Source organism: Pelophylax lessonae, assembly GCF_965119305.1.
Source record: "Pelophylax lessonae genome assembly, chromosome: 5".
Taxonomy (NCBI): domain Eukaryota; kingdom Metazoa; phylum Chordata; class Amphibia; order Anura; family Ranidae; genus Pelophylax; species Pelophylax lessonae.
Window position 1 is genome coordinate 62560858 of NC_138772.1, and position 20965 is coordinate 62581822.

At 46.3% G+C, this 20965-nt stretch overlaps 1 protein-coding gene across 1 annotated transcript in view; it reads left to right on the forward strand.

The window, feature by feature from the left end:
• Positions 1 to 4995: 4995 nt before the first annotated feature.
• NMT2 (N-myristoyltransferase 2) overlaps positions 4996 to 20965 on the forward strand; it is a 138280-nt gene continuing 122310 nt past the window's right edge. Inside the window, exon 1 of the mRNA XM_082258733.1 lies at positions 4996 to 5158. Within this exon, the coding sequence (XP_082114859.1) occupies positions 5049 to 5158 (110 nt within the window). The 5' untranslated portion in view covers positions 4996 to 5048. The remainder of the gene's footprint in view (positions 5159 to 20965) is intronic.

Below are 20965 nucleotides of genomic sequence, written 5' to 3' on the forward strand. Positions count from 1 at the left end.
TCCCATATTTTGCAGCTGTGGGACAACTGCAGAAACATTAGCTGTGGTACCCTGACAGTGCTGAAGTACTGGGCTAGAGCTGTATCAGCTTATGGTAATGTATGGCAGGCCTACAGTGGTCTCTGGAGATGATAATGAATGGCATGCCAGTAGTGGTGGTAAAAGATGGTAATGCTGTATGTTATAATGTTTTTTTGGGAAAGATTTTTATAAAGGTGAGCCGGTCAAATGTGTCTAGGGACAGGTGCCCATTCTTTTTTTTCTTTTTTTTTTTTTGAAAGTTGTTTATTTTTGAATTTTGCAAGAAAACACATAAACAACTGAACAGAGAAACAAATCAGCATACGGTGCTAAAGGCCATAACAGGTACAGAAGGAATATCATTACCTCAACAAAACATGGTGCAAGGCCAAACAGTGGCTGACAGGATAGGGGGGTAGGGACTTCACTCTGAAAGGGGGCCCACCCCAGAACCTGAACAGGGCTAATCATAGCCTAAAATCTACCAGTACCCCTGCAGAGGCACTGAAGGTGTAATTGAACGAAAGACAACCAGCCAAACACACACATACACTAACCACACACACTCACACAAATACACATCACCCTCCACCATCCATGCCCCCCACAAAGGGGGGTGAGGGGACAAACAAGATATGTTAGTAGCATCAGAGGAAGTATTCTGCCTCATTTCCATGACTTACAAACTCTGAGACAACGGAGTGTCCATCCAGAAGGAATTCTCAATATCTATCCAGGGTTGCCAAATTTTAGAGAACTTGTTGGGACATGCCCTACTCTTGTATATCAATTTATACAGTGGCACATCACCATTTACCATACCATAGAATTGTTGTACCTTTGGCGGCTCAGCATTTTTCCATTTCAATAATATTAATTTCCTAGCATAGAAGACAGGTGCCTGTTCTAAAAGAACGCTGGTCGCAAGCAAACCTAGCATCTTGATGGCATGCTGGGCAAGCTCAGGCCATTGGTCTCACCTCGATACCCAGTAGTCATGTGGGTTGTCCATTGTCAGAGTGTCCACATTCTCTTTTGACCCCTTTTCACTGTTCAGTTGGGGTCTTCTGTCTGAAAGCAGGCTCTTTCATCACTATTCCTCCTTTTGCCACCATTAATATCTGAGGTATGTTAGCCAGTAAAGGAGATCCTACCAATCTCTGGGAAAGCTGTTAGGAGATTTCTTTGCAGCACCTCTTGCAGATGGCACATTTTGTCGTTATATGTGATGGCAGCATGAGCTCTGGTATTTTCCCCTTATAACGCAGATCCAAAATAGTGGCCAACCAGTAGTGGTCCCTTTCCTTGATGGCCCATATTCTGGGATCCTTGCATAGGCACCACAGCAGGAATGAGCCCATCCCCTGCAAATTTCAGGTGGCATCAATGTCGCTAAAGGCAATTGTGTGCCTAATCATCTCAGCTCACCCACATACCACTCCTGATATGGAGACTGGAATCATGCCCCACATCTTCCTAGTCACCAGCGATTGCGCTGCTGTGTTTTATGCTGAGAGTGTGCCGCACAGCGGGCTCCCAGTCCCAGCACAGAGACTTATCACACAGAGTTATTATCAACAGATCCAGGGTCAGTAATAACAAATAGGAACCAGGAGGCCTGGTACCTGATCTCTGTGATAGCCTCTGATTGGTTATTACAGTGATCAGTCATTTTACAGCCCGCCCCTGTGCTGTTTTCTTCTCTTGAATGGAGAAAAAGATACATAGATGTAGACATACAGGATATATAATTGAATACATTGTATACAGACAGGGTACATGATCTAACACATTGTTATACATACAAGATACATGATCTAATACATTGTTTACAGACAGGATACATGATCTAATACATTGTATACATACAGGATATATGATCTAATACATTGTATACAGAGAGGATACATGATCTAATATTGTTAAAATTTAAAGTCCTGAGCTACTAGCCAGGCCTTAAGAGATTCTCGCCATCAGTTGCCCCACCCAACCCCTACCTGCCCCGCCCCTAATTCCATCCCTAAACTCCGCCTCATAAATTATCTCATGAAATGACACTGTTAAATGTTTTATGCAGAATAAGGTTAAAAAAATATTAACAACAACTTCAGCAGTGCCTATCAGTGCAGCCTCATCAGTGCCCATAAGTGTAGCCTCATCAGTGCCCATTAATGCAGCCTACCAGTGCCCATCAGTGCAGCCGATCACTGCATAGGGATCACAGGGAGTAGAGCTGGCCAGATCACACAGAGCTGGGATCTCCCGCTGTAACAGCTTGAATCTGGAATGACAGCGCTGTCAAACAAAGTCCCCCCTGGACCGAATTCTATTATAGACGTCACACTACTTCAATTTGCCAGCATTTGAACAGTGTTCTATCTATCATAGGAACCGGTCCAGGAGGCAGGACTTTGTTTGACGGTGCCTGCGTTTCAGATCCAAGCTGTTACAGAGGTTGATCCCTGCTCTGATCCAGATGGGTCTCCTCTTCCTCACCTCCCCACAGTTTTCTGGCAGATGGCTGGGAGAACAGCTCTCGTTCAACCCCACACAATAATCCCCCCTCCACCAAATGATTTGGACCAATGCACAAAGCAAGGTCCATAAAGACATGGGGAAGATTCGATCTCTATTATCCTATCTGTAGTTGGATTTTGCCGTCGTCCTTGGGTCAAAATGTATATGTCTGTCGGAACCTCAGGCCAATTGTTATGGGACTTTTAAGGCAGGTATTGAATAATATTCGAACAAGTATAGAGAAAATAAATAATATGATTTAATATTAAAACCATGTACAAGGTAGGTACATATAGAGGTGTAGGGTTAAAGACCCTCGTGTAGGGGTGAGATAGGTAGAAGGTTAGTTGGTCGCAGACAGGGAGCAGAGAGGACGGACAGCGGCAATCCCTGAAAATACATGTAACATCTCCCTGGAACAGAGTTAAAGGGAACCTCCAGGTTACAACCTAGGATCCTTGCTTATACCTAAACCGAAGATTGTTCAGCTGACACATACCAATAACTAAAGATGGCACAACTATTCCTCTAGGAGGTTTGGATCAAGGCACACCACATGACCCATACAGCCACCTTTTGGGAACCCCAACACCCATCTTTCTCCATAACTATATGAGGCAGCATAGGTTCTCGCTGTTCTAGAAGGGAGCTACCCCACTACACAAGGATTAAAACAAACATATAACTGGTGACCGACACCCTTGAGAAAGGCTCCATATGAGCCGAAACGCGTTGGGAACAAAGGAGACCCTCTCTGATCTGAAAACCCAAGCATATAGCATGGAATGACAGAGAGACACATCCTTAAAGTAACCATAACCACGTGTCACTAACCTTCTACCTATCTCACCCCTTCACGAGGGTCTTTAACCCTACACCTCTATATGTACCTACCTTGTACATGGTTTTAATATTAAATCATATTATTTATTTTCTCTATACTTGTTTGAATATTATTCAATACCTGCCTTAAAAGTCCCATAACAATTGGCCTGAGGTACCAACAGACATATACAGGTCCATAAAGACAAGGATGAGCGAGTTTGGGGTGGAGGAACTTGATCTGATAGAACACCTTTGGGATGAATTAGAGTGGAGACTGCGAACCAGACCTTCTCATCCAACATCAGTGCCTGACCTCTCCAATCCGCTTCTGGAAGAATGGTTAAACATTCCCATAGACACACTCCTAAACCTTGTGGACAGCCTTCCCAGAAGAGTTGAAGCTGTTATAGATGCAAAGGGTGGGCCAACTCAATATTGAACCCTACGGACTAAGACTGGAATGCCATTAAAGCGGAGGTCCACCCTAAAAATAAACTTTGTAGCATCAGTTAGCTTAAAAAAACCTTTAAAAGAATTGGATAATTAATATTTTTTTTTTCACTTACCTTGTTTTTAATGAAAATAAACGTACCTTCCTTCCTCTTCCTCCTTCCTTGCCCCTCGACGTCACTTCCTCCTTTGCATTGCGTCCTGGGAGATGAGCGTCATCAATCCCAGGATGCAATGTGAACGGCCTGCTGCTACTCTGATTGCCGATCGCAATCTACAGCGCATGCGCGAGATTGTGATCGGCATTCTGGGTAGCCATAAACCAGGAAGAGGGACACCACGGCTTCAGATGCCCACACCGGAGATGGCCGCGCTCTGCAATCAATTTTAAAGGTAAGAATTTATCTTTATTTTCTAACTGTAATGACCTGTAATGTGGGGTTAGTGTTAGGATAATTGGGGATAGTTTAGGATTAGGGAGGTATTTTTAGCTCAAAAATGTGTATGTGGCCGGAACTCCACTTTAAAGTTCATGTCATTGTTGCCAACATTTGAAAAAAAATTCCAGGGACACTTTGCAGCACAGCTTTTAAATTACTTACCACACCCACTTCCTGAAGCTCCGCCCACTTATCATCAGATTATAGGGTCTACTCAATATATAGAGAATTACAGGAAATTAAAAAGGGAATTTCAAACTTAAGACCACAGTAGGAGAGTTGGAATAATTCTCCCATTCAGCTGCACTTCTTAACAATTTACGGGCAGCCCAATTAACGGGCGCTTCCAGGGACAATGTAAATTACCTGGGACAGGCTCCTATTTGCCGGGACTGTCCCAGCAAAAACAGGACAGTTGGCAGGTATGTCATGTGTGTGTAAAGGCAGGCGTCCCAATACTTTTGGTAATGTAGTGCACAGCTTTACTAATGTAAAAGTTGCAAAACTGCATTCATGCGTTAGGATTTGTTTTACCCTCCGTCATGAAAGGGTTAATACATATATATTATTTTTGCCTTCAGTATCACTTTAAATAATGACGTCAGCGATCAATAGGCAATGAGCCCCAGCAGTGGCCGCTATGGAGAAGGGAGAGCTCCCCCTGGCGGCCGTAGAGAACTAGTGAGAGAGCGGAGGCGTGCTTGCACCTTCCTCTCCTGGCCGCTAGATGTCGCTGCGCGGGATGCTGTGGCTGGCTGCGGGCGCCCGTCCTCCCCTCTCTGTGTCTGAGTCGTGATGGCGGAGGACAGCGAGTCTGCGGCCAGTCAGCAGAGCCTGGAGCTGGACGACCAGGACACCTGCGGCATCGACGGCGACAACGAGGACGAGGCCGATCATGCCAAGGGGTGAGAGAGGGCGGAGGAGGTGGGGGGGAGGGGATGAAGCATGGTGCTGGGCACACATCACCCATACACACTATGGAGGAGCTGAGCTGCCACTACCAGGATCAGCATGTCTAAAGGAAGGCCCTGGGGCCCTCACTGACCTGTCACCATGGGGCCCCCCCTACAGTGTCAGTGCCCCCGGTGTAAGAGGTGCCCACCGTGTGCTCCGCGGGGCCTGGTGCAATCGGTTGGTGCTGTCCCTGTATGTGGCATGTGGGGGGCAGGGCCCTAGGCTGATTTTGGGGCCCCCGGTACGCTCTTTTTGGGGTCTCAGAACATTTTGGCTCTGTGTGTTGTGGAAACGCGCGGCGTACATAAATAACGCCAAGTCTGCGGCGTTGTGGGGCGCAGCGTGATGGCGCTACACAGCGATCAGCCGCAACATTATGACCACTGACATAAAGCATTGATTATCTCCTGATAGGCAGGCGGGATATATAGGGCAGTAAGTAAACATGTTGTCCCTGAAGTGTATGATTGGAAAGCAGAAAATAATGGGGGAGGGGGGGGTGTAAGGATTTAAGCGACTTTGACAATCGCCAACCTGTAATGGCTGCATGACTGGGTCAGAGCAACTCTGAGACTGCAGCTCTTGTGGGATGCAGTGGTCAGGACTGACCAAAAGGGGTCCAAGGAAGGTGAACCGGCGACAGATCACGGGATGACAGGATCACGGGGATGACAGGATCACGGGGATGACAGGATCACGGGATGACAGGATCACGGGGATGACAGGATCACGGGGATGACAGGATCACGGGATGACAGGATCACGGGGATGACAGGATCACGGGGATGACAGGATCACGGGGATGACAGGATCACGGGGATGACAGGATCACGGGATGACTGGATCACGGGATGACTGGACCACGGGATGACAGGACCACGGGGTGACAGGACCACGGGGATGACAGGATCACGGGGATGACAGGATCACGGGGATGACAGGATCACGGGATGACAGGATCACGGGGATGACAGGATCACGGGGATGACAGGACCACGGGATGACTGGATCACGGGATGACTGGACCACGGGATGACAGGACCACGGGGTGACTGGACCACGGGGTGACTGGACCACGGGGTGACTGGACCACGGGGATGACAGGACCACGGGGATGACAGGACCACGGGGATGACAGGACCACGGGGTGACTGGACCACGGGGTGACTGGACCACGGGGTGACTGGATCACGGGGTGACTGGATCACGGGGTGACTGGATCACGGGGTGACTGGATCACGGGATGACTGGATCACGGGATGACAGGATCACGGGCGGCCAGTGCTCATTGGTGCACATGGGGAGCGAAGACTGACCTGCCTGTCATAATCTACGTTGGCACCACATTGGTAATCAAACTTTGCAAAACGTGCAATGCCTACTGTGAGTTAAAGAGAAGCTCCAGTCTCTGCACCCCCCAAAAATAAATTAAAAGTCAGCATCTACAAATAGTGTAGCTGCTGACTTTTAATATTAGGACACTTACCTGTCCAGGGATCCCGCAATGTCGGCACTCTAGCCGATTTTTCAATCATGAATCGGGTGCTGGCACCGCCATCTTGACTAAGGGAATCCAGCAGTGAAGCATTTGCGGCTTCACAGCCAGTTCCCTATTGTGCATGCGCTGCACTTTGTGAACGGGCTGGCTGCGGGAGTAGAAGGCGAACTTCTGGGTACCTGTCAAAACCAGGTACCCCCTCCCCTCACAAATTGCAAAATGTTGAAGGGGGAGGGAGGAGGCAAACAAGTCTTTTTTGGGTGGAGCTCCGCTTTAAGATCAATTATCTCTATTACTTTTATGTGACAGGTTTATAACACTTCAGCTGTGAGAGGAGCGAAGCACACACAGCAGCTATGGCCCACTCCCCTCTGCTGCCCATTCACAGAAGCCTTTGTATTTTGTGACAGAGTTCACATAATAGGCTTCTGTGAATGGGCAGACGGAGGGGAGGAGGGCATAGCTGATATGTGTGCTTCTCTCCTCTCACAGCCGAAGTGTTATAAACCTGTCACATAAAAGTTAGACAGATAATTGATCTTAAAGCGGAGCTCCACCCAAAGAGGGGTGGGCATAGCAGTTCCAGCAATTCTGCTCTTGAATGAGCTGATGCCACAGTGAGCAGCGTGGGTGCTCCTAAAGTTATCTTCCTGGAGCACAATAAACCTGTCCGATGTGAATTATAGAAATAAGGCTATGAGGCGGAAGGCACCTTGTTAGGGCCGGCCATAGACGGTGCAAATTTGTGGTTGCAGGAAAGAAATTCATGCGACTCCCCCATCAACACAGACAGTGCTGACAGGGGAATCCCTTCTGCTAAGCTGTTGTCTGCTCCCGGCGGGGGAAGCCATCACCGCCAGGACAAGACAGTGATTATTGCTAGCAGATATTGCAGCCACTACCATTATTCCCAAGGGAATCCGGCAGGCTGGTTATACCGATCAACTTGGTACATTTAGCCTGCCCACACACGGTTCCTGCTGAACTAGCTGAGATTTGAACTGTCTATGGCCGGCCTTAGACTTTAAGTGTTACTAAACCCACAACGGTAAAATCAGTCTGGATATGCAGTAAAGCATGCTTGTTATATTCACTGTGGAACCTGTTGTGTATAAAGGCTGTATGCTCCTGTCTTCTCTGATCCTCCCCTTCTTTAACTGACTCCAACCTATCTCCTGATAGAACAGAGCCTAGGGGGCACTCTGCACATGCTCAGTTTGTTATGCATTGCTAGAGAGTTTTTATTCTTGGGAGGGTGCATGTGATCAGCACAGGGCCAATCAGCACTGTCCAGACAGAGGGTCAGGGGTCATGCAGCCTCATAGGACAGTCAGAGGAGAATGAAAACTCCGCCTACAAGCTTTAACCTGACACTGATAAGTCACAAGCCTGCTATATACTGCTGATGGGAAAAGGTATTTAGCAGTTTATATTTACTAAAATAATTGCATTTCTGTGTTCTGTGGGAGACCAGATATAGTGAATGCAGGCTCCTGGGTGTAGTAACACTTTGACTCATGGTATGCCTACAGTCTTTACAATGTAGCTGAATTCCTGGAGTTCAGCTTTAACGTGAAATCAAACTCGCCTCCCCTCCAGCATCTGCGAGCTCCAGCGCCAGCTTCTCCAGGTCTTCATCTTGATGGGCCGGCGTGGGATGGCGCATCTGTGGCTCATGTGCAGTCTGAGCATCTTGCATGGAGGAAGATAACCAGTGCAATCAGGTTTCCTCAATTCCCCCATCCAGTCACTCGATGTCCACGGGGGAATCCTCCTTACCAAGCTTTTTTTATTCTGTCAGCGGGGAGACTTCCCTGCCATCAGAATACACTGATCAGCACTGCCAGCTATAGCTGGAAGCACCAATCAACCAGCAAAAAAAAACTAACGGTGGTTGTACAGAAGTCAATCAGTAGATCCACTTCTGTACAACCAACCTGCCCATACATGGATTGAAATTCAGCCAGTCCCTGCTGAACCCACTGAATTTCAATCCATGTATGGCCGGTTTAAAGCGGAGTTACACCCAAAAGTGGAAGTTACGCTCTGGGTCCACCTCCCCGCCCCTTCTCTACCACATTTGGCAGGTTATTCTTTTCAAGGGGGGGTAACCTAGTTTTTACAGGTTCCCACTTCCGCTCGGATTGCCTAGGCGATCTGAGCAGCAGTTCTCTCCTCCCTCCCCGCAATCTTCAGTGATGCATCACAGATCCCAGAAGACTGCGGGACCCTTCACAAAGCGCAGCACATATGGAGTGGGCAGCAATCTTTGAAGCTGCAAGCAGCAGAGCCGGCTTCCCACAGTTAAGATGCTGGAACCCCAAGGTTAGTGAAGAACTTGCCCAGGTGAGGACAATGCTGGATCCCTGAACATGTAAATGTCCTGTTATTACGCCTGGGTTCACACTATTGCGAACACCGACATTGCATGTGATTCTCACCGCATTGCTGTGCCGATCATATGTGATGTCTGTGTGATGCGAATCAAGCCATACAGTTTGCATTCGCTTGAAAATGCTGCAGGAACCTTTTTTTTTTTTTTTTTTCCTGCACTGGAATTACCATTCCTGTCTGAATTCACCGTTCACATCGATCTGTGAACAGATCTGGGGGTGTCATTAACTTTGTATTGACACCCGCAGCAGTGTGAACTGCCTGCGAGGGAGATGCGATGCGGGATACTGCACTAGAATTGCTCTGGTTCCTGCGTTGCAATCCTGCACTAGAATTGCTCTGGTTCCTGCGTTGCAATCCTGCACTAGAATTGCGCTGGTTCCTGCGTTGCAATCCTGCACTAGAATTGTGCTGGTTCCTGCATTGCAATCCTGCACTAGAATTGCGCTGGTTCCTGCATTGCAATCCTGCACTAGAATTGCGCTGGTTCCCACATTGCAGTCCTGCACTAGAATTGCGCTGGTTCCCACATTGCAATCCTGCACTAGAATTGCGCTGGTTCCTGCATTGCAATCCTGCACTAGAATTGCGCTGGTTCCCACATTGCAGTCCTGCACTAGAATTGCGCTGGTTCCCACATTGCAATCCTGCACTAGAATTGCGCTGGTTCCTGCATTGCAATCCTGCACTAGAATTGCGCTGGTTCCCACATTGCAGTCCTGCACTAGAATTGCGCTGGTTCCTGCATTGCAATCCTGCACTAGAATTGCGCTGGTTCCCACATTGCAGTCCTGCACTAGAATTGTGCTGGTTCCCACATTGCAATCCTGCACTAGAATTGTGCTGGTTCCCACATTGCAATCCTGCACTAGAATTGTGCTGGTTCCTGCATTGCAATCCTGCACTAGATTTGCTCTGGTTCCTGCATTGCAATCCTGCACTAGAATTGCGCTGGTTCCCACATTGCAATCCTGCACTAGAATTGCGCTGGTTCCTGCATTACAATAGTGTAAACCCATGCTGAAGGTCAGCAGCCTCAGGATTTGTAGATACTTACTTTAGATTTTTTTTCTCTCCGGATTGGAGAACCACTTTAAGAAGCCTTTATTGTAGAAGAGGCATAGTATAGGGTCCGCTTATAAAAAAAAATTCTCCTTGTGAATGCAGCTACGCGGATGTCAGATTGGGAGCAGCGGCTATGTACGTGCAACTGCTGCATCCCAATACAGATGAATGGGACTGCCTGCACACAAATGCATGAAACACCTGTATATCCAATGTGGGCAAAGATGGCTCTTGGCACGGGTGTGCCCATTAACTCAAAAACTCCTGCCGAAAACTCCAACCTGCCGAAATCTCCAACCACGTTATTTCCGGTGAATGTACACTGGGAATAATTGGAGATTCCGAGCACTTGGTGTTTTCACACAACACCGGCAGCCTATACACCCGAGTACATGGTATAATTAGTGCAGATTCTTACACCGCCCGCTAGTAACCAAAAACATGGCCGCCTCCAAGGCGGCGACAACTCCCGGGCGGAGTAAGAATCTGCACTAATTATACCATGTACTCCGGTGTATAGGCTGCCGGTGTTGTGTGAAAACACCAAGTGCTCGAAATCTCCAATTATTCCCAGTGTACACTCACCGGAAATAACGTGGTTGGAGATTTCGGCAGTACACCGGTAACAGAGTTTTTTTTTTTTTTTTTTTTGGGTGGAGTGAGTACAGATTTTTATTGGTCCATGCTCCCATTTCTGCAATCCTTGCCCCTTCCCCTCCCGCAGCCAACTAGCACACATCACTACCAGGCAAGCTTCTGTATGTGCAGTGGGGGGGCAGCTATGGTTCCTCAGGAAGCCACAGCCGGCTCCTGTATTCAAGATGGCAGCGCCCAGGAATGGCAGCAGTGAGAAGAACTGGATGCAGGAAGTCAGCACTAGACTCCAAGTACCTGATTTTTAATAGGCAGCAGCTACAGCATTTGTAGCTGCTGACTTTAAAAAACAAAATACAAAGTGAATTTCCTCTCTAAAGTCCAATGCCAGGAATTTGGCCTCATGCACACTGGATGTTTTTGACAGGGCTGTTAGGAACTTTATGCCCATGCATGTTAGCCTGCATGTCCATGCACACATGGGAGTTTAGAGGCCAAAAAAAGCCCACGGCAGCAGAGTTTTAGTAGAAATAAGCTTGACACATGTAAACACGTCTAAGCAAGCGTTAATGCTAGTCGCATTTACTGCTTGAGCAGTATTTAATTTTAAGGGCCAGAATAAATTATTCTGGCCAGTGAAATTAATTAACGCTCAAGTGTTTGATGCGCCTTAACGCAGTACATGTGTTTACAATTGTCAAGCTTTGTTCTGCCAAAATGCTGCTGCCAGGAGGAAAGGCGTCTAGGCGAGCGAGCACAATGCCCTGTGTGCATGAAGCCATAGAAAAGAAAATCCCCATGACAGTGCGCTCGTTATGTGTAAGGGGTGCTGGAATAGGGAGAAATACTAAGTCCCCTTTCACATGGGCTTTCCGATCAGGTCTGCCTGAAAAAACTAACTGATGCTCCATGTACCTCTATGGAGCGGCGGATGTCAGTGGTGACATGTCTGCTGACACCCACTGCTCTCCGATCCGATGTGGTCTGTGAAATCCAGACGGATGGAAACCCTATTTTCCATCCGTCTGGAGGATCGGATCAGATAGGATCGGATTAAAACAGACAGGCGGTCCGTTTTCATCCGATCTTCCATAGAGGAGAGCGGGGATCTGACAGCTCTGTCTCTGCAAAGTAAGCTGAGATGGAGCTGTCATCCGCTTGCTCAGCAGGGATCGAGGGATCGATGCCCGCTGGGCAAAACGAAGTCTGCTGGGGGGAAAGCTCGTGTGAAAGGACCCTTAAGCTGGTCGAAATTTGGGTGGTTCAGTTGACAGATGTCAGTTATTTGGACGTCTGATAAAGAGACATGTTGAAAAAGTCAATCAGCAGTGGTAGCCAATTAGTGTCGTTTGACAGTGGTGGGTCCAGCGTTAGAATACAATATTCTGGGGGAGGAGATTCCTTCATCCACCTCATTTGTCTGTTGGCTAAACAAAAACCCCGAGTGTGTATGGTCAACTTTTCCTCATTCTGTAAGATGGGTACACATGGGCCGCAAATCAGACTAAAGCCCCGTACACACGTAGAGATTGTCGGCCGTAAATATTCAGCCGCCGAACGATCGGCCGATTGTAGGCTTGTTAGTATGATGCTTCCGACAACCAACAGCGACTTTTGGCCGAACAAAATCTGTTGTGCAGGCATTAAAATTTTTGTTGGCCAACACTAGAACGGCCGATTGTTCGTCAGTCAGTACAGAATTCGGCCGACAAACAGCAGATTAGCAAGACTGGGCATGCTCAGAGAAGAAAAAACACACGGAAAGTTAACCATCACATGACATCACTTCTGCAGTCGGCTGTTGTTGGCCGACAAAATTCGTGTGCACTCTTTTGCACTTTTCAGCCGACAGGACAGCACCGGACAAAAGACGGCCGACATTCGGTACGTGTGTACGGGGCTTTAATCAGTCGATTCGTCAGGAATCGGCTGAATTTCAAACGGTGTGTACAGCTGTCTGTTCTATAGAAGCTGGTCTTATTACTGGCTTCTGTCGAGTGGCATACTGGAAAACCAGCATCTAATTGGCATTCAATCAGTGCTGGCAGCCAATGGCTGCCAGCGCTGATCAGTGTATTCTGGTCGGGGGGCAGTCCCCCTGTCTGAACACAAAGGTACAGCGGGGGTAGATTGCCACACTAACATTGTGTGTGTTAGTGTGGCGAAGTGTCAGGTTTTGAAGGAAAAAAAATTGGGTTGAAGGCTAAAGCTGGATACACACTCTACAATTTTCTTTAGATTTTTTTCCTTTAGATTTACCAAATAAACTCAATTGTTCCCTCATAGGAGTGGGGATTTTTTAGGCAGGCATGACAACAATGTAAAGAGAGTGAAAAGTACACATTTTTTTTATTTATATCATATTAAAATAACTAATAATGATGTATAATTAATAAAACCAAAACAAGTACAATGGACTGAGCAACAAGCATCTTCATGACAATATGCAGCCTAATGTTGTGAAGCATAGGTAGTACAAATAAACAAATTAGGGTGATATGGATGATATTAGGGTGATATGGATGATATTAGGGTGATATGGATGATATTAGGGTGATATGGATGATATTAGGGTGATAGGGTGATATTAGGGTGATATGGATGATATTAGGGTGATATGGATGATATTAGGGTGATATGGATGATATTAGGGTGATATGGATGATATGGGTGATATTAGGGTGATAGGGTGATATTAGGGTGATATGGATGATATTAGGGTGATATGGATGATATTAGGGTGATATGGATGATATGGGTGATATTAGGGTGATATGGATGATATTTGGGTGATATGGAGTATATTTGTACTACCTATGCTTCACAACATTAGGATGCATATTGTCATGAAGATGCTTGTTGCTCATTACATTGTACTTGTTTTGGTTTTATTAATTATACATCATTATTAGTTATTTTAATATGATATAAATAAAAAAAATGTGTACTTTTCACTCTCTTTACATTGTTGTTAGGCCTGTCTGAAAAATCCCTATGGGTGAACAATTTGGGTTTATCTGATATTGGCAGGCGGACACCTGACTCTAACCGTGAAACCTCTCCTTTAGATTTACCAAAACCCTATAATATGAGGTCAAACCTCAACACTTTCAATTTGTATGCAATTAGGCCGGCCCTTGCACTACATAGTTGAGGGTAAATCTAAAGGAAATCTAACAAAAGTTGTATAGTGTGTATCCAGCTTTACTCCAGCAGGGTCCCTGCTCTGTAAAGCCGAGTACACACAGGCAGAATATTGAGCTTCAGGGGCCGGTTCAATAGAAACTGGCTGACATTCAGCCCATGTGTACGGCAGCTGGTCTGCGAGAAGCCGGCTGGCTTCTGTCGAAGAGGCATGACTGAAAAAGGTCTGCCGATCGGCATCCAGCAGAGGGACAATCTCTGAGAGTGCTGACCGGGGTGTTCTGGTGCAGGGAGCATCCCCCTGTCAGAACACAATAGCTCAGTGGGGGAGATCGCTGTACTAACATTGCATAGTTAGTACAGCGGCTCCTCTCGAGCTCTTTAGTTTTTTGGTGTGTTTTTTTTTTTTTTTTTTTTCACCCAGCCTGCTTAAGCCGCTCCCAACTCTTTTTGCAAAAGTAGATTTTATTTGAATTCCCAGAGCTGGGCTTTAAGAACATTCTTAAAGTTATGATGGTGACTGTTTCCAGCACAATCCCCCTGCATAGACAAGGCAAAGTGCTATTCTGTGCTCTCAGTTTATGCCACAGTGATGCTGAATAAAAGTCCTGCATGCGCTGTTTTCTTTTCAGAGAAGCAGATTGCAACACAAACCACTGCAACGCCGCTATGCTGAATAGAGCTTTATCAGAATGTGACTTGAAACAGTGTGATGTGCCATGCTAGCAACCGTACATTTATAGTTACATAGTTAGTCTGGTTAGAAAAAGAAGCAAAGTCCTTCTAGTTCACTCAATAAAAAATGGGAAAACAAAACAATTTTTTTTACAATCCTATATACACTAACCCATACCCACAGATGATCCAGAGGAAGGCTAAACCCTCCAGCAAAGCCTGATCCAATTTATCCTGCAGGAGAAAAAAAAAAAATAATGATTTCCCCCAAGAGGCAATTAGATGATCCCTGGACCAACTTTACCTATAACGTTAGTACATTAAGTTTAACTTGTTCGTATTCCAGCAAAAATCAGCTCTTGCAGGCAGAGGCTGCAAGCGCTGATCAGTGTGTTCTGGCGGGGGGAGCCCCTCCTGTCAGAACACAAAGGCACGGCATTGAAAATTGCTGCACCAACATGGCTTGCGTTGGTATGGCGATCTGTCAGTTTTTTTTGTTCAGCCCGCTGGGTTGAATGAAAGAAACTGAGTGTGTGTGTACCCAGCTTTACAGGATTAGACCTGTTCATATCTGTGAAAGTTTGTAATAGAATGTTCATATGGGGGGGAATTGCTGTACCCAGTTATATTATCTACATTTAGGAAAGAATCCTGGTCTTTTTTTAAAGCAATCTATGGAGCTGAAAAAATCTATAGTAGCTGCGCTAACCAGTGTGTGGATAATTAGTACCCAAATCAACAAGCAAAATAAAATGCAATATACGTGTTCCAACATCACCAAAAAATTGTGAAAGTAAAAATAAAGTGTCCATTAATCCATTCTGTTCCAGTAATAGTGTATAAGGTTACTCATATGGTGATACACCCAACTGGTACCTGCTTATATCCACCACCTTCCAAACTTCACACTCACCATATTGGCCTGATCAATATAACTGTCTCCCAGGAATATGGCATTCCACTGCCACAGTTCCAGGTATATGTCACAATCCTAGGCCTAATTAATGGTGTTCCACTGATTCCTTATTAGGTCCAATTGGCTCCCCTCTTATGTAATCACGTAATTAAATGGCCATCATTGCGCAATGTCCCATCCAATTTTAATTAAAATATTTTTACACTCGCGTGTGGAAGTGCCCTCAGACCGGCACCAAGTCTGTCCAGTCATCCACAAAGCCTGTGTAACTGCCGCTCCATCGGGTCACACCTTGATTTTGATGCGGGTCGGAACCGGAAGTAGCATGAGCCTCACTCCTCCAGTCTATTTGAGTGCCTACGAAAAGTTCAAGGGGAAAAAAGGGGTAGCCCCTGGAAGTCACACAGCTGTGGTGTCTTGGGAAGGTGAATGGAGTGGCAACCTCAGCCTGGACTCCGACCAGGCCACGCCTCCAATGCGTTTCACTCCGCCCCCGGAGCTTAGTCATGGGGGTGCTCCAATGGGTAGAGTGAAACACATTGGGGGCATGGCCTGGCCTGGTTGGAGTCCAGGCTGAGTTTGCCACCCCATTCACCTTTCCAGGACAACACCGATGTGCAACTTCATGGGGCTAATCTCTTTTTTGCTTTGACTGCAACGGGAGCCAATGGCGTAACGCTGCTGTCTCAGCACACAGAAGGCTTTTTATCCTAATACAAAGAATGCATTAAGATAAGAAACCTTCTGGCTTTACAACAACTTTAAACATAACTAATATTACTGTCTCCTCCCCCCCACAAAACCTATGTTGACTAAGCTGTTTAAGAAAGCTGTATATATTACCTCTTTTCAGCTCATTCCTGTCACATGATCCCTTGTGTCAGCAGCGATTGCAGGGAAAAGGAGAGAGCGCTCGACAATGGCTGGGAATTCTGGGAGCAGTGATGTCATCCATAGGCTTCCTATGGCCCATCCGTTGTCAGCGTTCCCTCTTCTCCCCTGCAGCCACTGCTAACTAACACAGGAGGGCTGGATCATGTGACCGGACTAGAGTGGCCTGAAAATAGGTAAGTATATACATTTTTTTTTTTTGACACGGGTCAGCCTAGGTGTTTGAGGAAGAGGGGGGATCCTTCTTTTTTTTTTTTTTTTTTTGTATTAGTTATGTTTTAGCTGGAATTCAACTTTAAAGAACTTTCAACCAGTGAAAAAAATTGCCTTACAATATAGACTTAGCACATTCGAGCAGAAGGAGAAATAATATGAGGGAGACGGATGCCCTGTGTACAAAGTGTGTGGAGATTCCTGTGCTCACCTCCCAGTGTAATGAACCAGAACTCTGCAGAGAGTGAATTGATATACAGAAGGGTGGTGAGCACAGCAGTGTCCATACACTTTGTAGACAGGGCAGCGGTCTCCCTCATTTCTTCTGGTTGAATGTTCTTAGCCTATGATGTTAAGCCGACAATACATGGATCGAATTTCGGCTGGTTCGGCAAGAAAAGGCTAGGCTTTTGATCCATGTATGGGCAGGGAGGTTGTACACTAGTTGGTCTATTGATCAGCTGGTGTACAACCAACTTGTCGGGTTTTTACAAATTGATTAGTGCCGCAGACACCACTGATCAGTACTATTCTGACAGCGGAGAAAGTTTCCCGCTGTCAGAATACAAAGGATCAGTGGGGAGAATACATTGAGTGTGGATGGGGGAATTAGCTCCTAATTTTTGCTGGCTTGTTTGCTAATGTGAACAGAGCCTAAGAGTCAGTTCACACTAATCCGACTCGAAGTCGCCCCGACTAAGGGGCGACTAATGAAGTCGCCTGTGCAGCGCGACTTCAGCGTGGCTTGCAACGACTTCTCATAATAGAAGTCAATGCAAGTCGCTCCGACTTTGCAAAAAAATAGTGCAGGAGCCTTTTTCTAAGTCGGAGCAACTTGAGTCGCTCTGATTAGAACGGTTCCATTGCACAGCATTGGAAGCTACTTGTCAGGCGACCAAGTTGCCTGACAAGTCGGATCAGTGTGAACCGGCAGTAAGAATTGAATGTAATATTTACTCTGAACGGCAACAAATAGAAATTGAAGTTAAACGCATTACAACTAGCATTATTATTCCTGACTTTTGTGCAAATGCTGGGAGATTCACACACAGAGAATTAAATTATAAATGGACCCAATAGTATGTCTTTTCTGCAATAAAAATTCTTCCTGCTTGCTAGTTTTTCAATTGAGGGCTCTGTTCTTCTTTAACCACTTAAGCCCCGGAAGATTTTACCCCCTTCCTGACCAGGGCCTATTTTGCGATTCGGCACTGCGTGACTTTAACGAACAATTGCGCGGTCGTGCGACGCTGTACCTAAACGAATTTGACATCCTTTTTTCCCACAAACAGAGCTTTTTTTTTTTTTTGGTGGTATTTGATCACCTGTGCGATTTTTTTTTTTTTTTTTGATCATGCGCTATAAACAAAAAAAGAGCGTCAAAAATAACAATATTTTTCACATTTTTTTTTTTATATGAAATTCCCCCCAAAAAAATTTAAAAATCAAAATTTTCTAACATTTTAGGCCAATTTGTTTTATGCTACATATGTTTGATAAAAAAAATCGCAAAAAGCGTATTTTGATTGGTTTGCGCAAAAGTTATTGCGTTTACTAACTAAGAGAAAGATTTTTGTCTTTTTTTTTTTTTTAACGAGTAATGGCGGCGATCTGCGATTTTTATTTATTTATTTTTTTTTTTTTTTACACTTTTGGTGTTACCAGTGACATTACTACAGTAATCGGTGCTATACATATGCACTGTTACTGTAAAAATTACACTGGCAGTGAAGGGGTTAACTTTTTTTAGAGGGAGGGGTTAAGTGTGTCCCTAGGGGCGTGATTCTAACTGTGATTGGATGTGGCTTGAGGTGTAAGAACAGATCAACGGTCCTACATAGCAGAACCGTATGATCTCCATTCTTACACAGGGGAGAATAAGTCGCGGGGGAGTCCGTGAGCAAGCGGGAGCGCGCCTCCGGCGGTGCTCCCGCTTTGCCTGTGAGGGGCTGACCGCCGACGTAAATCGTCGTTAGGCAGTCGGCAAGTGGTTAAAGCGGAGTTCCAGCCTTTTCTGTGTTTATTAAAAGTCAGCAGCTACAAAAAGTGTAGCTGCTGACTTTTAATAAACACACACTCACCTGTCCCACGGTCCAGCGATGCGGTGCCCGAAGCCTCGATCCTCTCCCTCTGGTCTCGGCGGCGCCGGCATCACTGGTGTGGGCACCCGGCTGTGACAGCTTGCGGCTTCACAGCTGGGTACACGCTGTGCGTCTTGATTGGCCGGCAATCTTCTGGGACCTCTGACGTGTCCCAGAAGATTGCAGGGAGGGAGGGGGAGAGAACTTCCGCTCAGGGAGCCGCGGCGCTCCGCGCGGAAGTGGGAGCGGGTACATGTCAAAACTAGGTACCCGCTCCCCCCAAAAAAATAAAATTACATGCCAAATGTTTTGGGTGGAACTCTGCTTTAAGACCCATCTTTCAGCAAAGCATGACTCCTCTAACTCTTAAGCCCCGTACACACGTACCGATCGTCGGCATACAAATGTTCGTCTTTTCTCCCCGGGATGTCGGTGTCTGTTGAAAAGTGCAAAGACAGCACAAGGACAGCACAAGAATTTTGTCTGCAGACTTCAGCTGACTGCAGAAGTGATGTCATGTAATGGTTAACTTTCCCTGTGTTTTTAATTTTCTGAGCATGCCCAGTCTTGCAAATCTGCGGTCTGTCGGCCGAATTCTGTACTGACAGGCGAACAATCGTCCGTTCTGGTGTCCGCAGACAAAAATTTTCATGTTTGCACGAAAGACTTTTGTCCGCGGATTGTGCGCAGACATCTGTCGGAGGCACCATACTAACACGCGTACAATCGGCAGATCTTTCGTCCGCCGACGTTTGTATGCCGACGATCGGTACGTGTGTACGGGCCTTTAGTGACACTCTTATCCCGAGACTTCTCTCCTCTTCTGTTAACATCATCGGGGGGGGGGGTCCATCTTTGGGTGTCCACAACACTGCTTGCTTGACGTGGACATTTCTTATTAGCTGTTTAGCGACCTGGTCCTCTCAGGATCCAAATAAGGAGTGACAACAGTGTGTGTGGGTGGGGGGAGGGGGGGAGAATAGGAGTGTCAGAGACCAGCCAGTGTGGGCACATCTGCAACAGCATCAACATGGGACCCGCACAGCAAACTTTGATATGTATACCTTGCTTTACAATGTATAAAAAAAACATGCAGCATTAGTTGGATAGAGTTTGGAGGGCGGTTATATTTTGCCCAGAGTTGAGCTTGGTGTACTACAACAGTCTGATTGATTGGCCCTGAATTGTTACATGGGGTCTCAGAAAAACAGTACACCAATCACATCCTCTCCGATTTCATCAAGCCTGGACGATTGGAGCATGTGGAGGTGATGTACAAAGTGACAGGTTCTCTTGACCAGCCACCCTACAACCTACCGATAATGTCCTTCACTGTACTCCACCACTGTCTGTTGAAACCCTTGGAAATACACGGTTATGGGGGGAGTATGTGACTCCTTTCCAGGATGCAGTTCTTAGCACCTGAATAGCCAACTACCTGGTCGGCCTGACCACTTTTCCGTGCGAGAGGGAGAAGGTCATCAAACCCTTTGTAGCCTCCAACACAGGTGGCCATAGATCTTACGCAGGGATTAGAACCCTGATGGATAAAGGAAAGTATCAGTGAGTGAGGAGTGCACTGCCGAGAAATCATGTTACTTCAGCTTAAAAGGGCAAAGTGACCAATTCTCTCTAAAGCGGACCTTTCACCTTAGTGGCAAGGTCTGCTTATTCAAGGTGCCCACCTATCCCCAAAAAGCTGCAAAAAGTACGTTGGGTAAAATTATTTGGATAATATACCCATCTTTCTCCGTCTTGCATACTGAAGAGGATGACCTCATCATCCTCCCACCAACAGCATCCCCGGAATGCTGAGCAGCTCAAATGTCAAAAGGACATGCTGCAGCACAGTGCAGGATCATCTTCTCATGAGATATCGGCGACTCCACATTCGCTGAGATCTGTCAGGAAGCCTGATGATGTCGCTCTTGCCTAGGCACTGTGAAGGGAAGTCAGGAAAAGATAAGTATATTAACTGTTTTTCCCTCCACATACATTTTTATGCAGTTTTTTTTTGTGGCAGGGCAACTTGGTTAAGTGGACCTTGTCACTAGAGTTAAAGGTCTGCTTTTAAAGCGCCCATCCATGAAGTTGCTATGCCCCCTCTGATCAGTGTCTGGTCCTGGTTCTGGATCAAACACCCTTCCTTGTGTGTACAGCTCAGGTCTGGTATCACCCAACCCTTAAGTTTGTCATAGTAGGCATTGACTAGATTTCGATTCTAACTTCAGTCACACCTGAGTGGGCACCATGCAGAAGCATTAAACCAGAGCAGGCACCCATAAAG